At 40.6% G+C, this 19,844-nt stretch overlaps 1 protein-coding gene across 1 annotated transcript in view; it reads right to left on the bottom strand.

The window, feature by feature from the left end:
- Positions 1-19,844, bottom strand: part of CACHD1 (cache domain containing 1) — a 268,123-nt gene that overhangs the window by 53,371 nt on the left and 194,908 nt on the right. Inside the window, exons 6-8 of the mRNA XM_006147534.1 lie at positions 17,494-17,638; positions 14,541-14,757; positions 6,673-6,822 (exon numbers count right to left, since the gene is read on the bottom strand). Of these exons, the coding sequence (XP_006147596.1) occupies positions 6,673-6,822; positions 14,541-14,757; positions 17,494-17,638 (512 nt within the window). The remainder of the gene's footprint in view (positions 1-6,672; positions 6,823-14,540; positions 14,758-17,493; positions 17,639-19,844) is intronic.

Below are 19,844 nucleotides of genomic sequence, written 5' to 3'. Positions count from 1 at the left end.
CTGAGGAACAAAGCCTGAGGCATGATCTTTCTTTAAATAATTAAGAGGGCAAAGGGATTCTTCAAAAGTCAATAATGAAAAACATATGAATACATAAAGAAGGCATATTGAGTAAGGATGTGTTCTCCCTAAAAAGTTTAATTAGAGAATTTTAATTATTTTTCTGCATTTAATATTTGAAAGCAAAAGTAATGATTAACAAGTCTGCATTTAATTTAAAGTAGTAGATAAAGTTGTAAGAATTTTAAAGAAAAGAGGTTTACTACTTCATTCCTTACCTCTTCCCCTTTAAAAAACACTTCTCAAAGTCTCATGGAGACTAAATGAAAGAATTATGGATTGCATTTAGTATTACCTCCAAACCCTGTTTTGTTATGCATATTTTAATTACAAAAGTTTTCGTGCTTGATATTGTTAGGATAATACTGAATTTGATTTATTTAATGTGTATTTTTTACATTTTAACGGTTTTGAAACTTTGTAAAAGATTTAGACATACTGGGATGTATTGTTCTACAATATCTGTAATCTATAGCCCAAAATAAATTTAATAAACCATTTTTTTAAAAAGTGTGCTATTGTTGGAGAATAGTCAAAAGGATTAGTAACTGATCACATATGGGTACCATTGTAAATAAATTCAAGAGATTTCCATCACTACTAAGATTTGACCATTGCATTTTTAAAAGATGTTGCCTCATGTTCTTGAAGATTTCAAAAGAAAGCTTAAAATTGTTCACTCATTGGAAAAAAAATCTGAGTCTTTCATGTTTCACTTACAAGACATGTCTTTATTATTTCTATGTAGGTAGTATATATACACACATCTACACTCACAGCATTAGAAGTCCATCTCTGAAGCTGTGGTAGAATCTAGTGAATATAATTTCTTTTCTTCTCTTTTATATATAGAGATTTTTTTGCTAAAAGGCGCCTGCGCTCACTGGAGAGACAGAGAGAGAGATAGAGAGACAGAAACTGAGAAACGATCCTCCAGGGTGGGTGGCTATGCCACAATCCCTTCTCCATTCTCCTTTTGGGATCTTGGGCATGCAAGCACATGCGCTGGGTATGAGTTTTAAGATGCTGGGTCCAGGACTTGAACTGCAGTCAACTACATGGAAGTTCAACAATGTAAGCATTAAGCCATCTGCTGGTCCCATAATTTCTTTCTTAAAACATCATGTTTAAAATAAAGATGGGGTTTTACTCTACTTGTGCAATACTAAAGGATGGAAAGAATACTCAAGTAAATTAAGTATGAATCAGATCACTGTGTCTTTTGCTTGGTATGGGGTTGAAATGGGGTACAAAGGGTACACTCCAGAGTAAAAGACACAATAAAGACATGATTGATACTATCCAAGAAATCCTTATCAATATATCAATGACATTCTTTACAGAAAAAAATATAAAATTTGTACAGAATCACTAAAGATGATTACTGGCTAAAGTAATTCTGTGCAAAAAGCTGACGGCATTAACCATCAGACTTCAAAATATACTACAAAGCTATAGTAACTAAAATACCATGATTTTGGCATAGAACAGACATACAAACAAGTGGAACAAACAGAGAACCCAAGCTTAAATCTATGTACATACAACTAACCAATTTTTGACAAAGGTGCCAAGAATATTCCTTGGAGAAAGAACATTTTCTTTGACCAATGGTGCTGGGAAACCTGGATATTCATATGTTGAAGAAAGGAACTGGATCACTTTCTTATTGTGTACAAAAATCAAATAGATTAAACTTAAGACCTAAAACACAAAATTACTGGTAGAAAATATAAGGAACCTGCTTTCAGAACATTGATATAAACTAAATTTTTTTAGCCAAGACCTAAAAGGCACAAAAACAAAAGCAGAAATACACAAAGAGGATTACACCAAACTGGAACGCATATGCGCAATAAGGGAATAATCAATAGAGTGAAGAGAAAACCTACAGAATGGGAGCAAATATTTATAAGCCATATAGCCAACGAAGGTTAAGAACCAGAATACGCAGGAGGTCAAACTCACCAGTGAAAACCCACAAAAATCTGATTAAAAAATGAACAAGCAACCTGAAAAGATAGTTCTCAAAAGACATACAAATGGCCAATAAGTGTATGTCAAAAAATTCTCAACACTGCTAATCATCAAGTAAGTATAAATTAAAACCATAGTGAGATATAACCTTGTCCCAATTAGATGGCTACTGTCGAAAAACAAAACAAAACTGAAAAACAAACAAACAAAAAAAACAAACAAAAAACCAAGAAACGAAGAATGCCAAATGTTGAAGAGGATGCGGAGAAAAGGGAACCTTGGTTCACTGTTGGTGGGAGAGTATGTTACTACAGCCATTACAAAAGACAGGATGGTAGTTCCTCATAAAACTAAATGTAGAACTACCTATGGTCCGACAATCTCAACACTAGGTATTTATTTAAAGAAAAAGAAATCAGTCTGTTGAAGAGATATATGCATTCCCATGTTTATTCAGTACTTTTCACAATACTCCATGATAGGGAATCAATCTAATTATCTATCAAGAGGTAAATGAATAAAGAAAATGTAGTACATATATGCAATGGAATACTGCTGAGTCTTAAGAAAGGATGAAAACTCATCATTTGAGGTAGCATGAAAGATCTTGAAGTAAATTATGCTAAATGAAATAAGCCAGGCACTTAAAGACAAACACCCCATGTTCTCACTCATGTGAGGAATTGAAATGGATTTGACTGCATAGAAGTAGAGTAGAATGAAGAATATCAGAATACGGGAAGGGCAGGGGAGGATGGGGAGAAATTGGATTAACAGATAAAAAGTTATAGTGAGTTATGAGAAATGACTTTTAGAGTACCAAAACACAGTAGAGTAACTACCATTAATAACAATTTAATATATATTTCAAAACACCTAGAAGAAAGAATTTTGAATGTTCACAAGACAAATAAATATTTAGGATAATGGATATGGGGACCAGCAGATGGTGTAATGGTTATGTCACTAGACTCCCATGTGGTAGACTGTGATTTGAGTCCCAGACTTGGTGGCTTGAAACTCATGCCAGGCGTGTGTGCCCAAAATCCTGAGAGGAGAAGGGACTGTAGTGTAGCCATTGCCCCTAGGGGGTGATTTCTTGTTTTCTGTCTCTCTAGTAAGCACATGCACCCTATAGCAAAAATCACTCTCTAGGGGCCAGTGGGTGGCATGGCAGTTAAGGTGTTGGATACTCCCATGTGGCCGGCCACAGTTCAAGTCCCAGGTCTGGTGGCTGGCTTCCTCACTTTCCCTCTCTTTCTCTCTGTGTCTCTCTCTGTTCAGATTAAAAAAAAAAATGAATGAATAAATAAAATAAATTAGTAAAAAAATCACTCTCTAAAAAAAAAAAAAGACAATGGATATGTTTTTTGCCCTGATGTGACCACTGTATATTATACGCATGTAAGCAAATATCGCATTTTACCCCATAATCTGTATGAATAAATGTTATTTGAAAATTATTTTAAAAAAGACATGATTGGTCCCTGACATTATGCCCTTGGTAAGCTTCCAGAGGTGAAAATGTAAAAGGAGATAACTCAGGGAATAAATACAATTTATTTGTCATGTATTATTTGGTTCTCTCAAAATGTACAAGAAACAAAGATTAATAAGAAAAATCTATTAAGCGTCGATGAGCAGTGTGGGATGGGAGGTGATCAAGATCTGGGTGTTTTGTGTTACTCCATCATGAAATGTTATGCAGGGGTGGCGGTGGGGTGAGTAGGGCAGCAGACTGGTAGGTATACCAACTATATGGTCCCGTTAGAAACATTTCCCAGAATCCCCTTTTCCTAGGTGCTCCAGATTAAAAGCACCAAAAGTGAAGTACGGTGAGATCTGGAAGGTGAAGCCAGGGGTGATAACAGAGCAGAGTGTTCCACTTTGTCCTGCTCTTGTCTGATTTGTGTTTATTTCCCTTTACGACAGCTGGCTTGATCACCAACAGCAACCCCAGGTACACTCTGGGTGCTTCACATACAGGGCCAACAGCCGTGAAAACCAACAATCTTCCTCAGACTTCTATACCTGGCCTCCCACATGGTCTTCAATGCTCCTAGCTGCCAGACTTCCCTACAAGCTCTGACCCAGTTACTAAACTTTCTCCAAGCTGTTAACTGCTCTTTTTGGACCTTCAGTTTTCCCTAACATGCTCAGTGTTTCTGCGTCCTTACTTGAATGCTGACTGATTTGGTAAGGGAATGTGTGTCTCCTACTGAATAGTTTCAGAAATGGCGTTCTGCGAGAGAGAGACAGGAGAGAGAAAGAAAAACCTGGCAGTGAGGATGTGTATCTGGCTAGATTAAAAGGAGAAAGAGAAGAGATAGGCTGATGAGATGAAAGTAACTAGGGGTTTTAAAACTCAGAATTTATCAGTGGCACAAGATATATATAAGAAATGGGAGGAAGGATTGAGGACTCCTGAATGGGTGGGTCACAGCAAGGAAGCGTTTTAATCAGTATCTGTCTGAGTAGACCTTCAAATATACTAGAAAAGAAGAAGCAATCACTTCGTGGGTCTCTTTATACCTCTACTGTCATTTAATTCAGCTGTCTTGCCTCTTTTTCTCATGGGCTTATACGTTTCTTGAAGACAGTCTCTGTATAATACAGCTCTGAAACTGCAGTCCACTGTGTTGTAGCCTGAAGGAGCTCAAAACATTTTATTTCCCTTCCTCCTACTCTCCCCTTCCCTCCTTCTCATGTATGAAAGAAGCTAAATTGCAGGAAGAAAGAACAGGCACCCAGAGGTGACACTGAATGTCCCTGGGGCAAAAAGAAGCCATCCTCACCCACTCAGCTCTGCTCAGTCCTGTGCTAAGTGCTCAGAATAGAAAGAAAACTTAAGACGTGGCACTTGTCTAATGGAGAAGGGATTGCCTAAGAGATGGACTTTCTCATGGAAAGTGGAGGGAGAAGGAAGAGAGGACAATACGTGAGCATCTCGCTACAATGTAGAGACGCACTTAATGGAAATAAGCGCCACGTGCTGGGACATGGGGTAATGAGCTGGTCTGGACAGCAGCGGCACCCTCCAACCCACAGCCATGCTGCTCGAGTTAGGAAACCACGCGACCTTCCAGTCACTCCTTTAACTGGCTTTGATGACCTGTTATTTATCAGGATGTTAAACCCATATTATATTTCATTTATCAAGAAATTTTGTGATTCCATTTTATAGATAAAACCGAGGCATCATGAAATTAAGTAACTTGTTGTAAGTCACAGAGATTGTAAATGCAGACTACAGGTAAGGATGCATGAACCTGCCAGTCTGTGTTTTTTTTTTTTTTTTTTTTTAGGTGTGGTTCATAAAACACCTGGAACAGAAATGCCCGGGCCAAACAGAGAATCCTGGACCCCTCCTACGAGGGTCTAAATAACAATACGAGAGCAGTGCCTGCAAATTTGAATAGAAAAACCATTCCCTAAGCAATCCTTGGCACATTAGAATATGAGAACCACTGGAGGCTGGCCCTGTGGCCTGGTGGTTAAGGAAGCTGGATCCCACATATCTGACCATACACTTTGAATCTTGGCCCAGTGGCTTCAAAACATACTGAATGCATGTGTGTATATGCCCCAGATCCCAATAGGGTAGAGAAATGGAGAAGACATTGCAGTGTGACCATGGGGCGGTGGGGAAGTTACTGTGTCCTACCACGCTCTCTCTGTGGTGAGTGTAGATACCCTCTCACAAATTAAAAAAAAGAAATCCACTGTCCATAAAATCACATGGTTCTGCATGAAAATCTGAAAGTAGAGAAGAGAAACACAATACAATAGTTGGGAAAGACTGCAAAATCCAGGCTTGGACTCTTAAACACAAGAGGATGGCCTCCTTGAAATCTGAGGGCAAGAGGCCTAACGCTTAAGATGCTGTGAAGGAAAAGCAATGTTTTAACAAATGAGACCAAGCTCAGCACAGAGGTTAGAAAGTTAGGCTTTATTTAGCCTGGAGACAGAATGGATAGATAGATATTACCAAAGTGGGAAAAATGGAATATTCCCTCGTTTTCGTCCACCCTTTCACGTACTGTCATTTAACAGCAACACATTCATTCCAACTAACAAGTGCCAGGTGCTGCCCTGCCAGCTCACTACAAAGGCTAATCCTCACGACAGCCCCGCTGAGTTGATCACTCTTATCTCCATTCTACAGCCAAGGAGGCTGAGGTGAGGAAAGTGACAGAAGCGGCTTCAGGTGGCAGTTCTGCAGGAAAACGTGATATTCACCGTACTGGTTATACAGCAGAATCTAGGTCACAGCTTTGGCTTCCTGGAGCTTAAGCCAATGAGAGACGTTAATAACCTCCATGCAGTATCAAAACCTCAGATAATCCTAGAATATCGAAGAGAATAGAAAAAAAAGGGGATGTCTTACAAAATCTTCTGCAAGACCACGTAAGCAAAGAAGGTTTCGAAACAAGGAGTTGGCTGGGAAGCGAGATGAAGAGAGAGAGAGACACCCTAACCTGCCATGACACCAACACCATGTGGGGAGATGGCTCGGTTGCCTTTTCCAATGGCCTTCATCAAAGCACACTGTTCGGAGGTTTTTTCTTTTTTCTAAAGCAGCATACACTTAGAGGGAACTTTCATCTGAAAGAAAAATCTCAAAACACTACCTACCGTTCATGAGGGCATAGGTGAGAATCATCACAGAGTTGTTTAGAAAGCTATTTTCTTCATTGATGACACGGAGAGTTGCCTTTTTATCTTCTTCTGAAGAATCCTTTGATGTAATGCCAGCTGACAGGTAAATGATGACCATGTCTGTATCTAAACAAAAACATACAAATGGAACGTTACGTTTGGATTCTGGCTAAAGGCAACAGTTTGGTTTCCTTTTCATTTCCCCTGGACATGCCACCTCAAGGACCCGCCTGGGCCACTGGTCCTCCACCTTCTCATTTGAGGCTGTGCCTTTCATCTCTCTCTCTGCTTCTCTCCATCCTGCCCTTTCAGGACAGTGAGGCCTCATTAGCCACTGTCAGGTAAAGAGATGCTCCTAATAAATTTACCAGATAAAAGGAGGTGATTTCCTTTCAGGCCCCCGGTTGTGGCTGCCTTCTGAAATGGAAGATTAGAAAGATGATTTATCCTTTATCAATGAGGGAGGGTTATCACTGTGAATCTGGTGGTGGACAGTGCTTTTTCCAAGTTCCTTAGATACATATGTCCCTCGACTGTTGGGTCATCCGAAAAGCCATGACTCATTTTTGTATAGAAAAACAGAAAAAAATATGTCATGACCTTTCCAATGATCCAGTAAATAGCTTTAGGTACATTTTAATTTGAAAAACTCTTGAATATAAGAGAGGAAAGAAATATAGACAAAGGGAGACAGTCACCTGGGTTCAAACCCAGCTTTGCTCTTTATAAGCGGTGTCCGGGCAATTTAGGCAAATTTCTTAGCCTACCTATGCCTACATTTTCTTGTCTATGTAACTGGGTAATGACAGTACTGACTTCACAGGGCTGCTGTGAACTACTTTGGTTAATTTAAGTAAAGAGTGTAAGTAAAAGGGTGATTTTGTGAACTTTTTGAAGACCTCTTGTATAAGCAGAAGCTTAATGATCACTTTAATAAAAGCAGAAAAAATAATGAAAAAGGGGGACAAAGACAGATGGACTTTTACATTTTGTTTCTAATTTTAGATTCTTTGAATTCATATATTAGGTCATTGGGAAAGTCATGACCTCAGATTCTTTGAAGTCATATATTAGGTCATTGGGAAAGTCATGACGTGTTTTTCTATACAAAAATGTGTCAACTTTCCCGATGACTACACACACACATCACATATTTAATATATATTATGTATGTTTTATATATAGCTTAGATATCTAAAAACTACATATATATGTTATGTTCTTAGTTATGATATTTGTGTAAATTATATATATATGTATACACACACAAATATACATTTAGAGCATTCTACATAGAAGTTTATCTTTTTATTGAGAACACAATATTTATATGATATGTTATACACTTATTTCTTCAGGCTCCTACTGTCATTTCATTTACGTTGTTTTATAATAACTATGTCAGGCAACCTCTAAGTTAGTTCCTCAATGATCCCACCTCATGATATTCACCTCCCAGTATAGTCACTGCTCTGTGAGTGTGGACTGGATTTAGTGACTCACTTAAATTAATATAATTCAGCAGAAGTGATGGAATGTCAAGATTGTGATTAGGTTATAAAACAAAACCAAAACCAAAAAATGGGTCCAGCAGGTGGTATGGTGGTTAAAGGTGCTGGACTCCCACATGGCTGATGACAGTTCGAGTCCTTAACCTGGCAACTTGATTTCTCACTTTTTCTCCCTCTCTGTCTCTTCCTGTTCAAACTTAATAATAATAATAATAATAATAATAATAATAATAATGTTGTTAAATAATACCCCAGGGAGGAAAACCCGTGGCTTCTTCCATGGGAGCTTTCTCACTCTGGGGGGGTACCAGTTGGACATGCTGTGAGCTGTCCTATGGAGAAGCAAGAAACAGGCCCTGAGAACTGATAATCCTGCCAGCGTAGAAGCAGAGCTTTGAGATGGCAGCAACCCTGGCCAACAATCTGCTGCAGTGCCCCAATTCCTGACCTACAGAAAAGCATGAAATAATATACATTTACTGTGTTAAGCTGCTCAGTGTTGAACAATTTGTTCTTCAGCAATAGACAACAAATAGAGATATCTCTTTAAAAACTACCCTAATCATGAAGACATGATGCTTTCAGATTTCCATACTTCTCCTCATAAATTTTCATCTTAAAGACTTTCAATATTCTTTATTGTGAAGAATTGAATAGTTAATTTATGTTGTATCAATGTTATAGACAAATAAATTGAGTTTAATTAAACTTGACTGGAAGAGATGAATCCATTCAAAGTTTCTCTTGTTTACTGCTGACACTTAACATATAAATAGGCAAACCTTAAAGCCAACTTTGATGCTTGAACAATTAGTCATATGATTCTGGACAAAATACACTGTCACTATGAGCTGGTTTTAGGGCAATTAGTCATATGATTCTGGATAAAATACACTGTCACTCTGAACTGGTTTTAGGGCACAGGACTATGTTTAGAGGCTAGAAGGCTTGCAGCCCTCAGCTCTGTTGTAGCCATGCACATTTTCCTTCCACCCCAACAATAAGATATGTGTTCTTCAACTATTTTCACTGTCTCTATCCAGCATCCAGCATCTGACTCCATTCTCACCTTATCCTCAAGCAAAATTGAGTTATATTACTTTCTTAGTTATCAGATCTGTGTAAATTAGTTGGACTTATTTTTCCACTTATCAGAATATTCCCTCCTTAGTCACCCAGTTAGAGGAGTTTTTGTTTTGTTTTGCCACAGGGCATGTACATTTTCCACAGAGACACACACACACATACACAGAAAGGGAATTTGCTATAGGGCATGTACATTCACCAGGGAGAGACACAGAGAGACACAGGTATGGAAAGAGAAATAATACCCCATGGAGGATGGCCACACTGCAATCCCTTCTCCATTCTCCTCTCAGGATTTTGGGTATGCAGTCACACATGCCCTGTGTGATTTTTAAGCCACTGTGTCTGGGACTTGAAGCATGGAATTGGTCATGTGGGATCCAGTGCCCCAATCACCATGCTACCGGCTAGCCTCAGTTAGAAGAATTTTAAATCTTGTCATTAGTGATGTTAAAGATTAGTAGTTGGGACTAACAAATGGCATAATAATTACCTCACTGGACTCCTATGTAGTTGACTGAGGTTCAAGTTCTGGACCTGGGGTGGGTGTGTGTATGTGTGCCCAAGATCCCAAGAAGAGAATGGAGGAGAATGGACTGTGGTATGGCCATCCCCCGTGAGAGGTGATTTCTCGCTTTCTGTCTCCCTGGAGAGCACACATGCCCTATAGCAAACAAAACAAAACAAAAAACAAACAAAAAACTCTCTGAAAAACAAAAAGAGAGAGAGATGAGTAATCTTAAGGACTTGTAGGCAGAGCAAAGGTGTAGCATGCGACGAGAAGAAAACCCAACAGACTCCATTTGGGGAGTCATTCTTTAAATCACCTACATGTCTTGGGGTCAAGGAAGGAAGAGTAACTCAAATTTGGGCTCTCCTCATGCCAGTAGATCCCCATTTCTAATCATCATCCTTTTTCTGCTAGCAAATCATCCTCCAACTAAGCACTCCCAAAACAAACTCAGAAGAACAAACAACCCAAATGTTAATGGTATCAGTTATAAACAAAACAAACTCGGAACAAACAACTTGAAAATGTTAATGGTATCAGTTATAAATCCATCATGGACTAAAAAAGAGCCCGCATTAAAGTTTTAGATGTTCTTGTTGGTACAAAGGAAATGAATGCAAAGCTACAATGATTTATGACATGTATCTTCTATTGATATGTTTAAGGAGGAACAGACTTTTACTTTCATATGCAGATAATCCTTACAATAATCCTAAATAGTAGGTCTCACTTATTTGAATAACCTTGCCTCAGGATAGCTAAAACATTGCAAGACATACCACAGATGCTAAATAATTGCCAAGGAAATAGAAGAAGCGATATACAGTGTGAACTCCTAAAAGGAATATACAAACCTCTTGCTATGCTAGGTCAACTTTGGACTTGGGGTCAATTTAGGCCATGCAGGGTGTCTGGCCTAGTATCACTGGAGTAGAAGTTGTCTAGGAAACTGAATGTCACAATAACCATAGGTAGTATCTACTGAATACTTAATCGCAAATAGTACTTATTGAATACTTATGAAATCCTGGATCTTAACTGCAGATCATATTTATTAAATACTTATGATGGAATCCTGAATTTTATTGTCACCCTAGTTTACAGATGAGGAAATTAGGCCTGGAGAAATCATATAATTTAAGTAATAGTTCACGAGGCTAGAAAAATTCAGAGTAGACCATTGGTTGAAATCCAAAACTCATACACTTGACCACTAGGATATCTTGCTTGGGAGTACCTGTAGCCTTTTCTTAATAAATGGGACATACTGATTCTTAAAGCATTTCTTTATGCAAAATAACTAGGGTTCTTTTTTTTCGGAACTAGAAGTTGTAAACTAGAGGCTGATGACCTAGCTCTTAAAAATATCTTACATGGAAATAAAATAAAAGAAAGAAGAGAAAAGGAAAAAAGAAAAGAAAAGAAAAGAAGTATCTTACTTGGCTTAACAGAGACTCTTCTGAGCAATTAGAAACCTGTGCATCAAAATTTGTCCAAGTCGCTCTTCTCAAAAGTGGTCGGAGATCCCAAGAGATCTTTGAAAATGGCTTGTTATTCACTTGACCCACAGAATCCTATAAACTCATGCAAATCAAGATTCAAATCTTTCACACCATGAAACTGCCCAGGTCACCAAGAGTATGTATATCCAAAAGGCCACCAAGTATCTGAAAGATGTCACTTTACAGAAGCACTGTGCATCTTTTCCATCACTACAATGGTAGAGTTGGTTGATGTGCCGTGGCCACACAGTGGGGCTGGACCAGAGTTGGTGGTTCAAAAAGAGTGCTCAATTTTTGCAGCACATGCTTACAAACGCAGAGGGTAATGCCAAACTTAAGGGGGTAGATGTAGATTCTCCGGTCATTGAACAGAATGAAAAGATGAATGAGGTGTGTGATCGTACTTACAGAGCTCATGGGTGGATTAACCCCCATATGAGCTCCCCCTGCCACATCAAGAAGATCCTTACTGCAGATGAGCCAATTGTTCCTAGACCAGAAGAAAAGGACAGCCTCATCCAGAAAAAACTGAAGGGAGGAAAACTTATGGCACAGGAATAAATGAATTCAGCATACAATACATGTAGATAAAAGAAAAAAAAAAGTCCAAGTCTCTGATGATCAGTCATACTGCCATGTTTTGCTTGCCAACATTAAGAAAAGAGAAACACGCACACAAAAAAAGCCCTGAGGAGAACTACCGCCCATCAAACTAGCCTTCTGCTAAAATGCAGTGCAGAAAGGTCTATGGGAAGAGGATTAATGAGGTCTTTATTCACAGTTTTAAAGCTGGAACTAATGTCAACACTGGAAAATCGAGGGCTTTTATATGAAAAAAAAAAATCCAGATTTTTGGCTTCTTTTGAAACAGAAGATCTGGCAACACTGGGCAGGCATTCCTGCATGTTACAGTAAACTAACCCGTTGAATGGGTACCCTCCGGATGGAACAGTGCTCTCTACTGTCTCATGTTCTCCAGCTCATCCTCGTTACCTTATCCAGGGCTTGTTTAATGACAGTCACTGCCTGGCCGTGATAGGTATGTGATATTCCGACTACTACTGTAACAATGCCCTTCATTATAGGACAGTGTAATAATCAAATTGGACTTAAGCTCTTGATTGTTTGTCTTTAAATTTGTCTGAAGGCACAGGTACTCACAGAGGAGAAAAAGAGAGAAAACAAGAAAGCACCCCTCCTCACCATGGAGAACGGGCACACCACAATCCCTTCTCCTCTTCTCTCACCTTTTGGGATTTGGGGCATACAGATAAACATGCCTGGTACGCTTCTCAAGTCACTGAATCCCAGACTTGAACTGTGTAGTTGGCCATCTGGGATCCAGCCCCCTTAACCACCATGCCATAGGATGGCCCTGGATGTAAACGCTTAATGATAGTTGATGATTAATGTATTAAATACAAAGAACAATTCTAGTGACAAACACTGACAGGTAAAATGGCTTTGACAAATTAGCCAATCTGACTTGCACGCTTGGGAGGTTGGCCTTGTCCACTGGCCTTATTGAACCAATCGTGACTTTACACTCAATCACACAGCAACATTGGCCTGCGGATTGATGGAATTTGCCAATGCTGATGGGCAAAATTTTAGGGTGATCCAGATGACCCATACCCTGTGTGATCCTTTTCTCTTGAGCATGGGCATAACTTATAACTTGATTCTAACCAATAAAAGAGAATATGGCTACTTATTTGGCAAACATGGATTAACTTTTCTTTGAACCAGAACTCATTCATTTATTTAATTGACGTAGGGCACATGCACTCACCAGAGAGAGATAGTGAGAGGAGAAAGCACCATCAATGGGGCAATTTGGCTCTAATCTCTTCTCCTCTATTTCTCCATTCTACCAGGATTTTGGGTAGGCATGGACATGTGCCCTGTATATTTTTAAGCCACCAGGGATGAGATTTGAACCACAATCAACCATGTGGCATCCAGCTCACTTAACTACGTGACCATGGGACTGGCTCCCAAATGGATGAGTTTTCCATTATAATTAAGGTCCCTAACAAGTTGACTTTGAGTTCATCACAAGGGGGAATGATTTAATTAAAATGCAAAGAGAGAGTGAGTCAGAGCTAACCAGATGAGTCCCTCTTTCAAAAAAGGGTCTGAACCTTCCCTGAAACCAGGGACTTAAAACAAAAGAGATGCTTCCCTACTGGTTTTGAAGAAGCAACTGGCATGAGTTTTACAGTTTCAAGGAAACGAATTCTGCTAAACAAACAGAGGTGCTCAGAAGAGGGCTCTGAGTCTCAAATGAGACCATGGCCTGGCTGACATGCCAACTGCAGCATTGAGACCCCAACAAAAGACCTGGCTAAACTATACCAGACTCCTAACCCACAGAAACTGTGAGATTAAAAAAAGCGTGTTGTTTTAAGCTGTGAAGTCTGTGGTAACCGGTTACATAAAAACTTAAAATGAACATGACCTTTATTATAGTAGCATTCTTATTTTGATGGCCCGTTATGTGCCAGGCACTATGCTTTGAGCTTATCAATGCTGTCTTACTTTAAATGCAGACACATAGAAGAGCTTGCAAATGTATTCTTTAAATTTATCTCAATAGGCTACATTAATGTTTTCAGGAAAAAAAAAAAAAAACTACAAACAGATTTTCGAATATAAAAGGGAAAATGAAATAGATTCCTTTCAGTAATTTCAAAGCACAAGTCCCATTTCAAATATCCTTTGCTTTACTTTAGCATGCATCCTAATTCCAGATTTTCTTTAATACATGAAAATTAAATTAGAGTGCCTTTGTACATTTGAAGGGCCGTGCTCATCTAAATGACAGCTGGTTAGAGGAAGGAAGGATCAAGGCAAGAATGCAGGCTGCCCCCTTCCTGTGTATAAGCGCACAGGCAGACATCTACTCCAAGTCACAGAGGAGGCAAAACTGACAATTAGCATTAAAAAGGATGTGGTCATCCCCCTGGGAAATAAATAGGGATATGTTCTCAATAAAGCCGCAGAAGGAGGAGACTTGGAGAGTCAAGAAATCACCGACTGACCACCTCTGACTGAAAAAGATGAGAAAGTTAGTCAGATCCTACTGTTAGTGGACCATGGAGACAACACGTGAAAATTTTATCCAAATCCATTTTTAAAAATTCTTTAAACAGTTGTGTGGTCAATTGGCAATATATTCCTTTTGCCATCTTTATCTATTGTGTTTCTAAGTCCTCCGGCAGAACCACCTACTTGCTTGGAACTTTGTGTTATTGTTTGTGTTTCTAATCAGCTGAAAGGCCTTTTGAAATCCCACTGCGTGCTGAGTTGTACTATCTGAAGACTTGATGCTGCTAACGAAGGTGGACATTTTCCTTTTGGTCTCACTGGTGGCAGGAGAGAGGAAGGTCTTATAGCACTGGTCTAGTGAGCAAGTCCTGACGGTGTCAGCCACAGTTAGCACAGAAATCTGGAGGAAGAAAAAAAAAAAAAAAACACACAAAAACAACTTGTTATCCTACCAGTTAAAAGGTTGTTTTCTTTTGTTTTTGAATTTTGCCAGAGGGACAGAGAGAGAGAGAAAGAGAGAGAAAGAGAGAGGTGGGGGCGGGGAAAGGACTCCCTGTGGGTAATAGTCATGCTGCAATCCCTTTTTTCCATCTCTCTCTCTCCTTTCAGGATTTTGGACATGCACACCCACATGCCTGGTGTATTTTTCAGACCCTATTGGGTCTGAAGTTCAAACCATGAGGTTGGCCATGTGGGACCCAGTCACCTTAATCACTACAACATGGGTTGCCCCTTGTTTTGTTTTTAATGTCAAGTAAGAGCCCTCCTGAGAATGCTGATGGCAGTTTCTGAGCTTTTAAAAATAAATGCACAGAGGCAACAATCTATCGAATTTGAAAAGGACTAGCAAGGATAGGTAATGGAGGAAACCCTTGCATTTGGCTTTTATTACAAGATAAAACAGCAGTACAGTGTTCAGGTCTAACCTTAAAAAAAAAAAAAAGAAAATATATTTCACGCAGAAAAATATCTTGGCGATAATGAACCACCTTGATTTTCAAAGAAGTGGAGGTGACAGTAGAGGCACAAGGTGTGTTCTAAGCAACTGGGTTAGTAAATGAGACGCTCGAACTGGAAAAGTCAAAATGATGAAGCAGAAAATGTCCCCAAGCAAGAGTGCCATTACTTGAACCTATCGCCTGGAGATGTATAAACCTCTGGCAGCTTTCCCTTCTTCCTCATTCCTCCTCGGTCTTGAAATAAAGTTCAGCTGTCCACCAGCATCCAACCCAGGCCCCTGCTCCTCTTCAGTCTATCTAACTTCAGGTGTGACAGTCCCGGCTGATTAGAAACTGTACCAGGATTCACAAAGGAACTGGAAGCCTCAGGCCCAGTCAGTGGTGTAGGCAGTGCAGGAAGCTGGGCCACATGGGGTCTGCGGTTGGGATCCTGCACTGGCCCGGACACACGACACGGGGATGCACACCGGTAGTTCTGACTGTTATCCTACCAGTTAAAAGGTTGTTTTCTTTTGTTTTTGAATTTTGCCAGAGGGACAGAGAGAAAGAGAAAGAGAGAGAAAGAGAGAGAAAGAGAGAGAAAGAGAGAGGTGGGGGCGGGGAAAGGACTCCCTGTGGGTAATAGTCATGCTGCAATCCCTTTTTTCCATCTCTCTCTCTCCTTTCAGGATTTTGGACATGCACACCCACATGCCTGGTGTATTTTTCAGACCCTATTGGGTCTGAAGTTCAAACCATGAGGTTGGCCATGTGGGACCCAGTCACCTTAATCACTACAACATGGGTTGCCCCTTGTTTTGTTTTTAATGTCAAGTAAGAGCCCTCCTGAGAATGCTGATGGCAGTTTCTGAGCTTTTAAAAATAAATGCACAGAGGCAACAATCTATCGAATTTGAAAAGGACTAGCAAGGATAGGTAATGGAGGAAACCCTTGCATTTGGCTTTTATTACAAGATAAAACAGCAGTACAGTGTTCAGGTCTAACCTTAAAAAAAAAAAAAGAAAAATATATTTCACGCAGAAAAATATCTTGGCGATAATGAACCACCTTGATTTTCAAAGAAGTGGAGGTGACAGTAGAGGCACAAGGTGTGTTCTAAGCAACTGGGTTAGTAAATGAGACGCTCGAACTGGAAAAGTCAAAATGATGAAGCAGAAAATGTCCCCAAGCAAGAGTGCCATTACTTGAACCTATCGCCTGGAGATGTATAAACCTCTGGCAGCTTTCCCTTCTTCCTCATTCCTCCTCGGTCTTGAAATAAAGTTCAGCTGTCCACCAGCATCCAACCCAGGCCCCTGCTCCTCTTCAGTCTATCTAACTTCAGGTGTGACAGTCCCGGCTGATTAGAAACTGTACCAGGATTCACAAAGGAACTGGAAGCCTCAGGCCCAGTCAGTGGTGTAGGCAGTGCAGGAAGCTGGGCCACATGGGGTCTGCGGTTGGGATCCTGCACTGGCCCGGACACACGACACGGGGATGCACACCGGTAGTTCTGACTGGCAGGGAGGCTGGGGTGGAGGACCATGGTGGTGGGAACCTGTCAAAGATGCTGATCTTCTCCCCTCTCCCTCGTTCTGGGCACACATGTGCTCCCTCTTTCTCTCTCTCAGAAGAAAAGGGAAAAGAGGAAGAGGGGAAAAGAAAGAGAAAAATGTAAGAAAGGCAAGGCTCAGTTTGGTGGTGGTAGTTATAAGAGAATTTTTGAATTGGTGGCTGAATCCTTAAATATGAGAATGAAAGTTAAACCACTCTTTTCCCCAAAGTCATTTAAAAATGGATTAAGAACACATAGATCCCAAGAAAATAAAATACAGATTGAACATCCCTAATCTGAAAATCCAAAATCTGAAATGCACCAAAATCCAAAACTTTTTGAGCCCAACATGAGGCTTCAAGTAGAGAATTCTGCATCTAACTTCACGGGACTGCGATACAAAAATATCGTACAAAACGATCATCAGGCTCCATCTATAAGGTGAATGTGAAATGAAAATGAGTTTTGTGTTTAGACTTGGGTCCCATTCCTCATAACAATACATAAATGCAAATATGGCAAAATCTGAAATTCCTAACACTCTGGTCCCAAGCATTTCAGATAAAGGATATTCAACCCGTAATTTTAAAAAGGCATGCAAACAAGACCCTGTTGCATAGAGGACCCCAGTACAATGGTCACCTTATCGTGCTCGTCAATGGCGCTGAGGATGACCTGGGCAGCGTCCTTGGCGATCTGAAGCTGGGTGTCAGTGACCGAAGCCCCGTGGTCCAGAATCACTACTATGTGCTTTGATTGCGGCCGAACTGTAGAGACGTAGATGGGTCTAGAGGGAGGAGAAGCTCTCTGGGGTCAGTCCTGGATCAGGTAAAAGGCCTCAACTTAACACAGCTGTAAACACTACAGATCTGTGAGCATGTTGGTGTCTGTGCGCTCTTCCAGGGTCAGCACGGGGGGCGGGGGGTGACCATGAAAGGAGAAACCATAATGGGGTGTAGAAAATACCACATTAGGACAACAACACGAGTCTGCAGAATAAAGCAACCAGGAGACATTTTTGAAAAAACAAATCCTTTGGGAATTTGGCTTTTTTCTCTTTTCTTGAAGAGGTTTTTGCTATAGGGCATGTGCGCTCGCCAGAAAGGCAGAGAGAGACAGAGAGACAGAAAGCGAGAAATCACCCTCTGGGGGGAGGGCCATACTGTAATCCCTTCTCCTCCATTCTCCTCTCGGGATCTTGGGCATGCATGCACAAATGCCTGGCATGGGTTTAAGCTACCACGTCCAGGACTCGAACCTCAGTCGGCTACATGGGAGCCCAGCAACATAGCTACCATGCCAACTGCTGGTCCTGGGAATTTGGCTTTTCTAGCACACTTGAGAAAGTCCACCTTCTCCCCTTTCCAGGGAGACACTGCCCACTGTTACTCATTCTGCTGTAGGAAATTGAACTGGGTGCCTCTCGGGCCACAGGGACTGGCCCACTTGCCAGGGTCGGATCCCTTTTTGCAGATGTATGCATTAGAGCTTTATAACCTGCTGTGTTGAGCAGCTTTAAATAGCAGGTTAGGTTTTCCCTCTTTCCATAGAAAGGCTCCTGCTAGGAAGTTCCTTTGCTTTCTGTACTGAAACAATGCCCACAGGTCAGCCGCCAAAAGGCCCCTTATCTGAGCGTTTAAAACCATGCCATCAAAATTAGTCCAAGCCTGCGATAGCCACTCTTCTTGCCAGGGTTTTGTTTGCCAACATTAAGAAAAAGGGGGGTGCGGGTGGAGGGGAGCCACAAAAGAGAAATGCCTCCTATCAAAGCAGGCTTTTGCTCATGTGCAGTGCAGGAAGGTCTGTGAGAAGAGGTTTAATGAGGTCTCTATTCACAGTTTTTAAGCTGGAACAAATTAGGGGGAGTTTAAGAAAGCAAATCAGCCTCCAGGGAATTCTCTCCTTTATTGACACCCCTAAAACACTCAATTTTTCTGTGAAATGTTAGAGGCTAGTTGAGTCACAAAAGCCTGGGTCCAAATTAAGAAATGTAGGCAGTGTACCGAAAAGCTCCAAATCTGGCCAAGTTTACACTAATTATTCTCAAGCCCAAAGTCCTGCATTAACGCTAAAGTACCACTGTATTTTCCCTAGGAAAACAAGAATCCAGAAGGGGTGGCTATGGAAATTAAACAGGCAGCAGAGAAGGAAAACTTGACCATTCCAACTCTCACAATGAGGTGAACATTTAGCTTTTTAGTCCTCCAAGCAAGGGAGAGGATTTTCATTAAAAATGACACACTTCCTTTGTTCCATCTTAACGCACATAAAGGAAAAGCTGGGTGTGTGTTAGCGTTGCCACACTAAGTCATTAAGAGCTGCTTTAAGTTGGATAATGCATAGTGAGATTAAATAGATGAACTGGGAGGTGGGCCTCATCACATGGCTGGTACCCACCAGTTCCTTTCCTGTGTGGCTATCCTCTGAGACCCACTGCATGCTTCCATGGGCTTAAGAGAACTTGTAAAGGCATCAGAAGAAAGTGGTTAGGACAAGCCAAGAGATGGGAACAGATACTGATGAGAGACTTGAGTGTCACTCTAAGTTAGATTTAAGGTAGAGACACGCGAAAGCCTTCCAAGTTGCATGGTGTAGGTGAATGCTGACTTGTTACAAGGTCCTGCTTTCCCTTTCGATACATTCTCCACGAGTGCTTCATTAAAAGCAGCATGGCATCTAATGATCTTCGAAACAAATGAGAATAAAAGGTCGTGTGGCCTTTGCTCTCCTGAGTTGAACCAGAATAGAAGCCAAGGTTAAACTTGTGGTCCAGTCTCCAAGACTCTAAGTCTGCACCAGCTCGTCTAGGGAGGGAGTAGGAGAAATCACACATGTACTTCTTAAGAAGAAGTATTTTCCTCAGGGAAAAAAATCCTAGATATAATTTAAAGATGAAGGGAAGCTGAAGTGATTGTTTATTTAGACTCCAGACAATGGCATAAGAAGTGGGCACCTTGCATTAGCTCCAGATGTTCTGGCATCAAACATCTGAC

Source organism: Tupaia chinensis, unplaced genomic scaffold, assembly GCF_000334495.1.
Source record: "Tupaia chinensis unplaced genomic scaffold, TupChi_1.0 Scaffold000215_1, whole genome shotgun sequence".
In the NCBI taxonomy this organism is placed as follows: Eukaryota; Metazoa; Chordata; class Mammalia; order Scandentia; family Tupaiidae; genus Tupaia; species Tupaia belangeri.
This window is presented reverse-complemented; position numbering and strand designations above follow the sequence as displayed.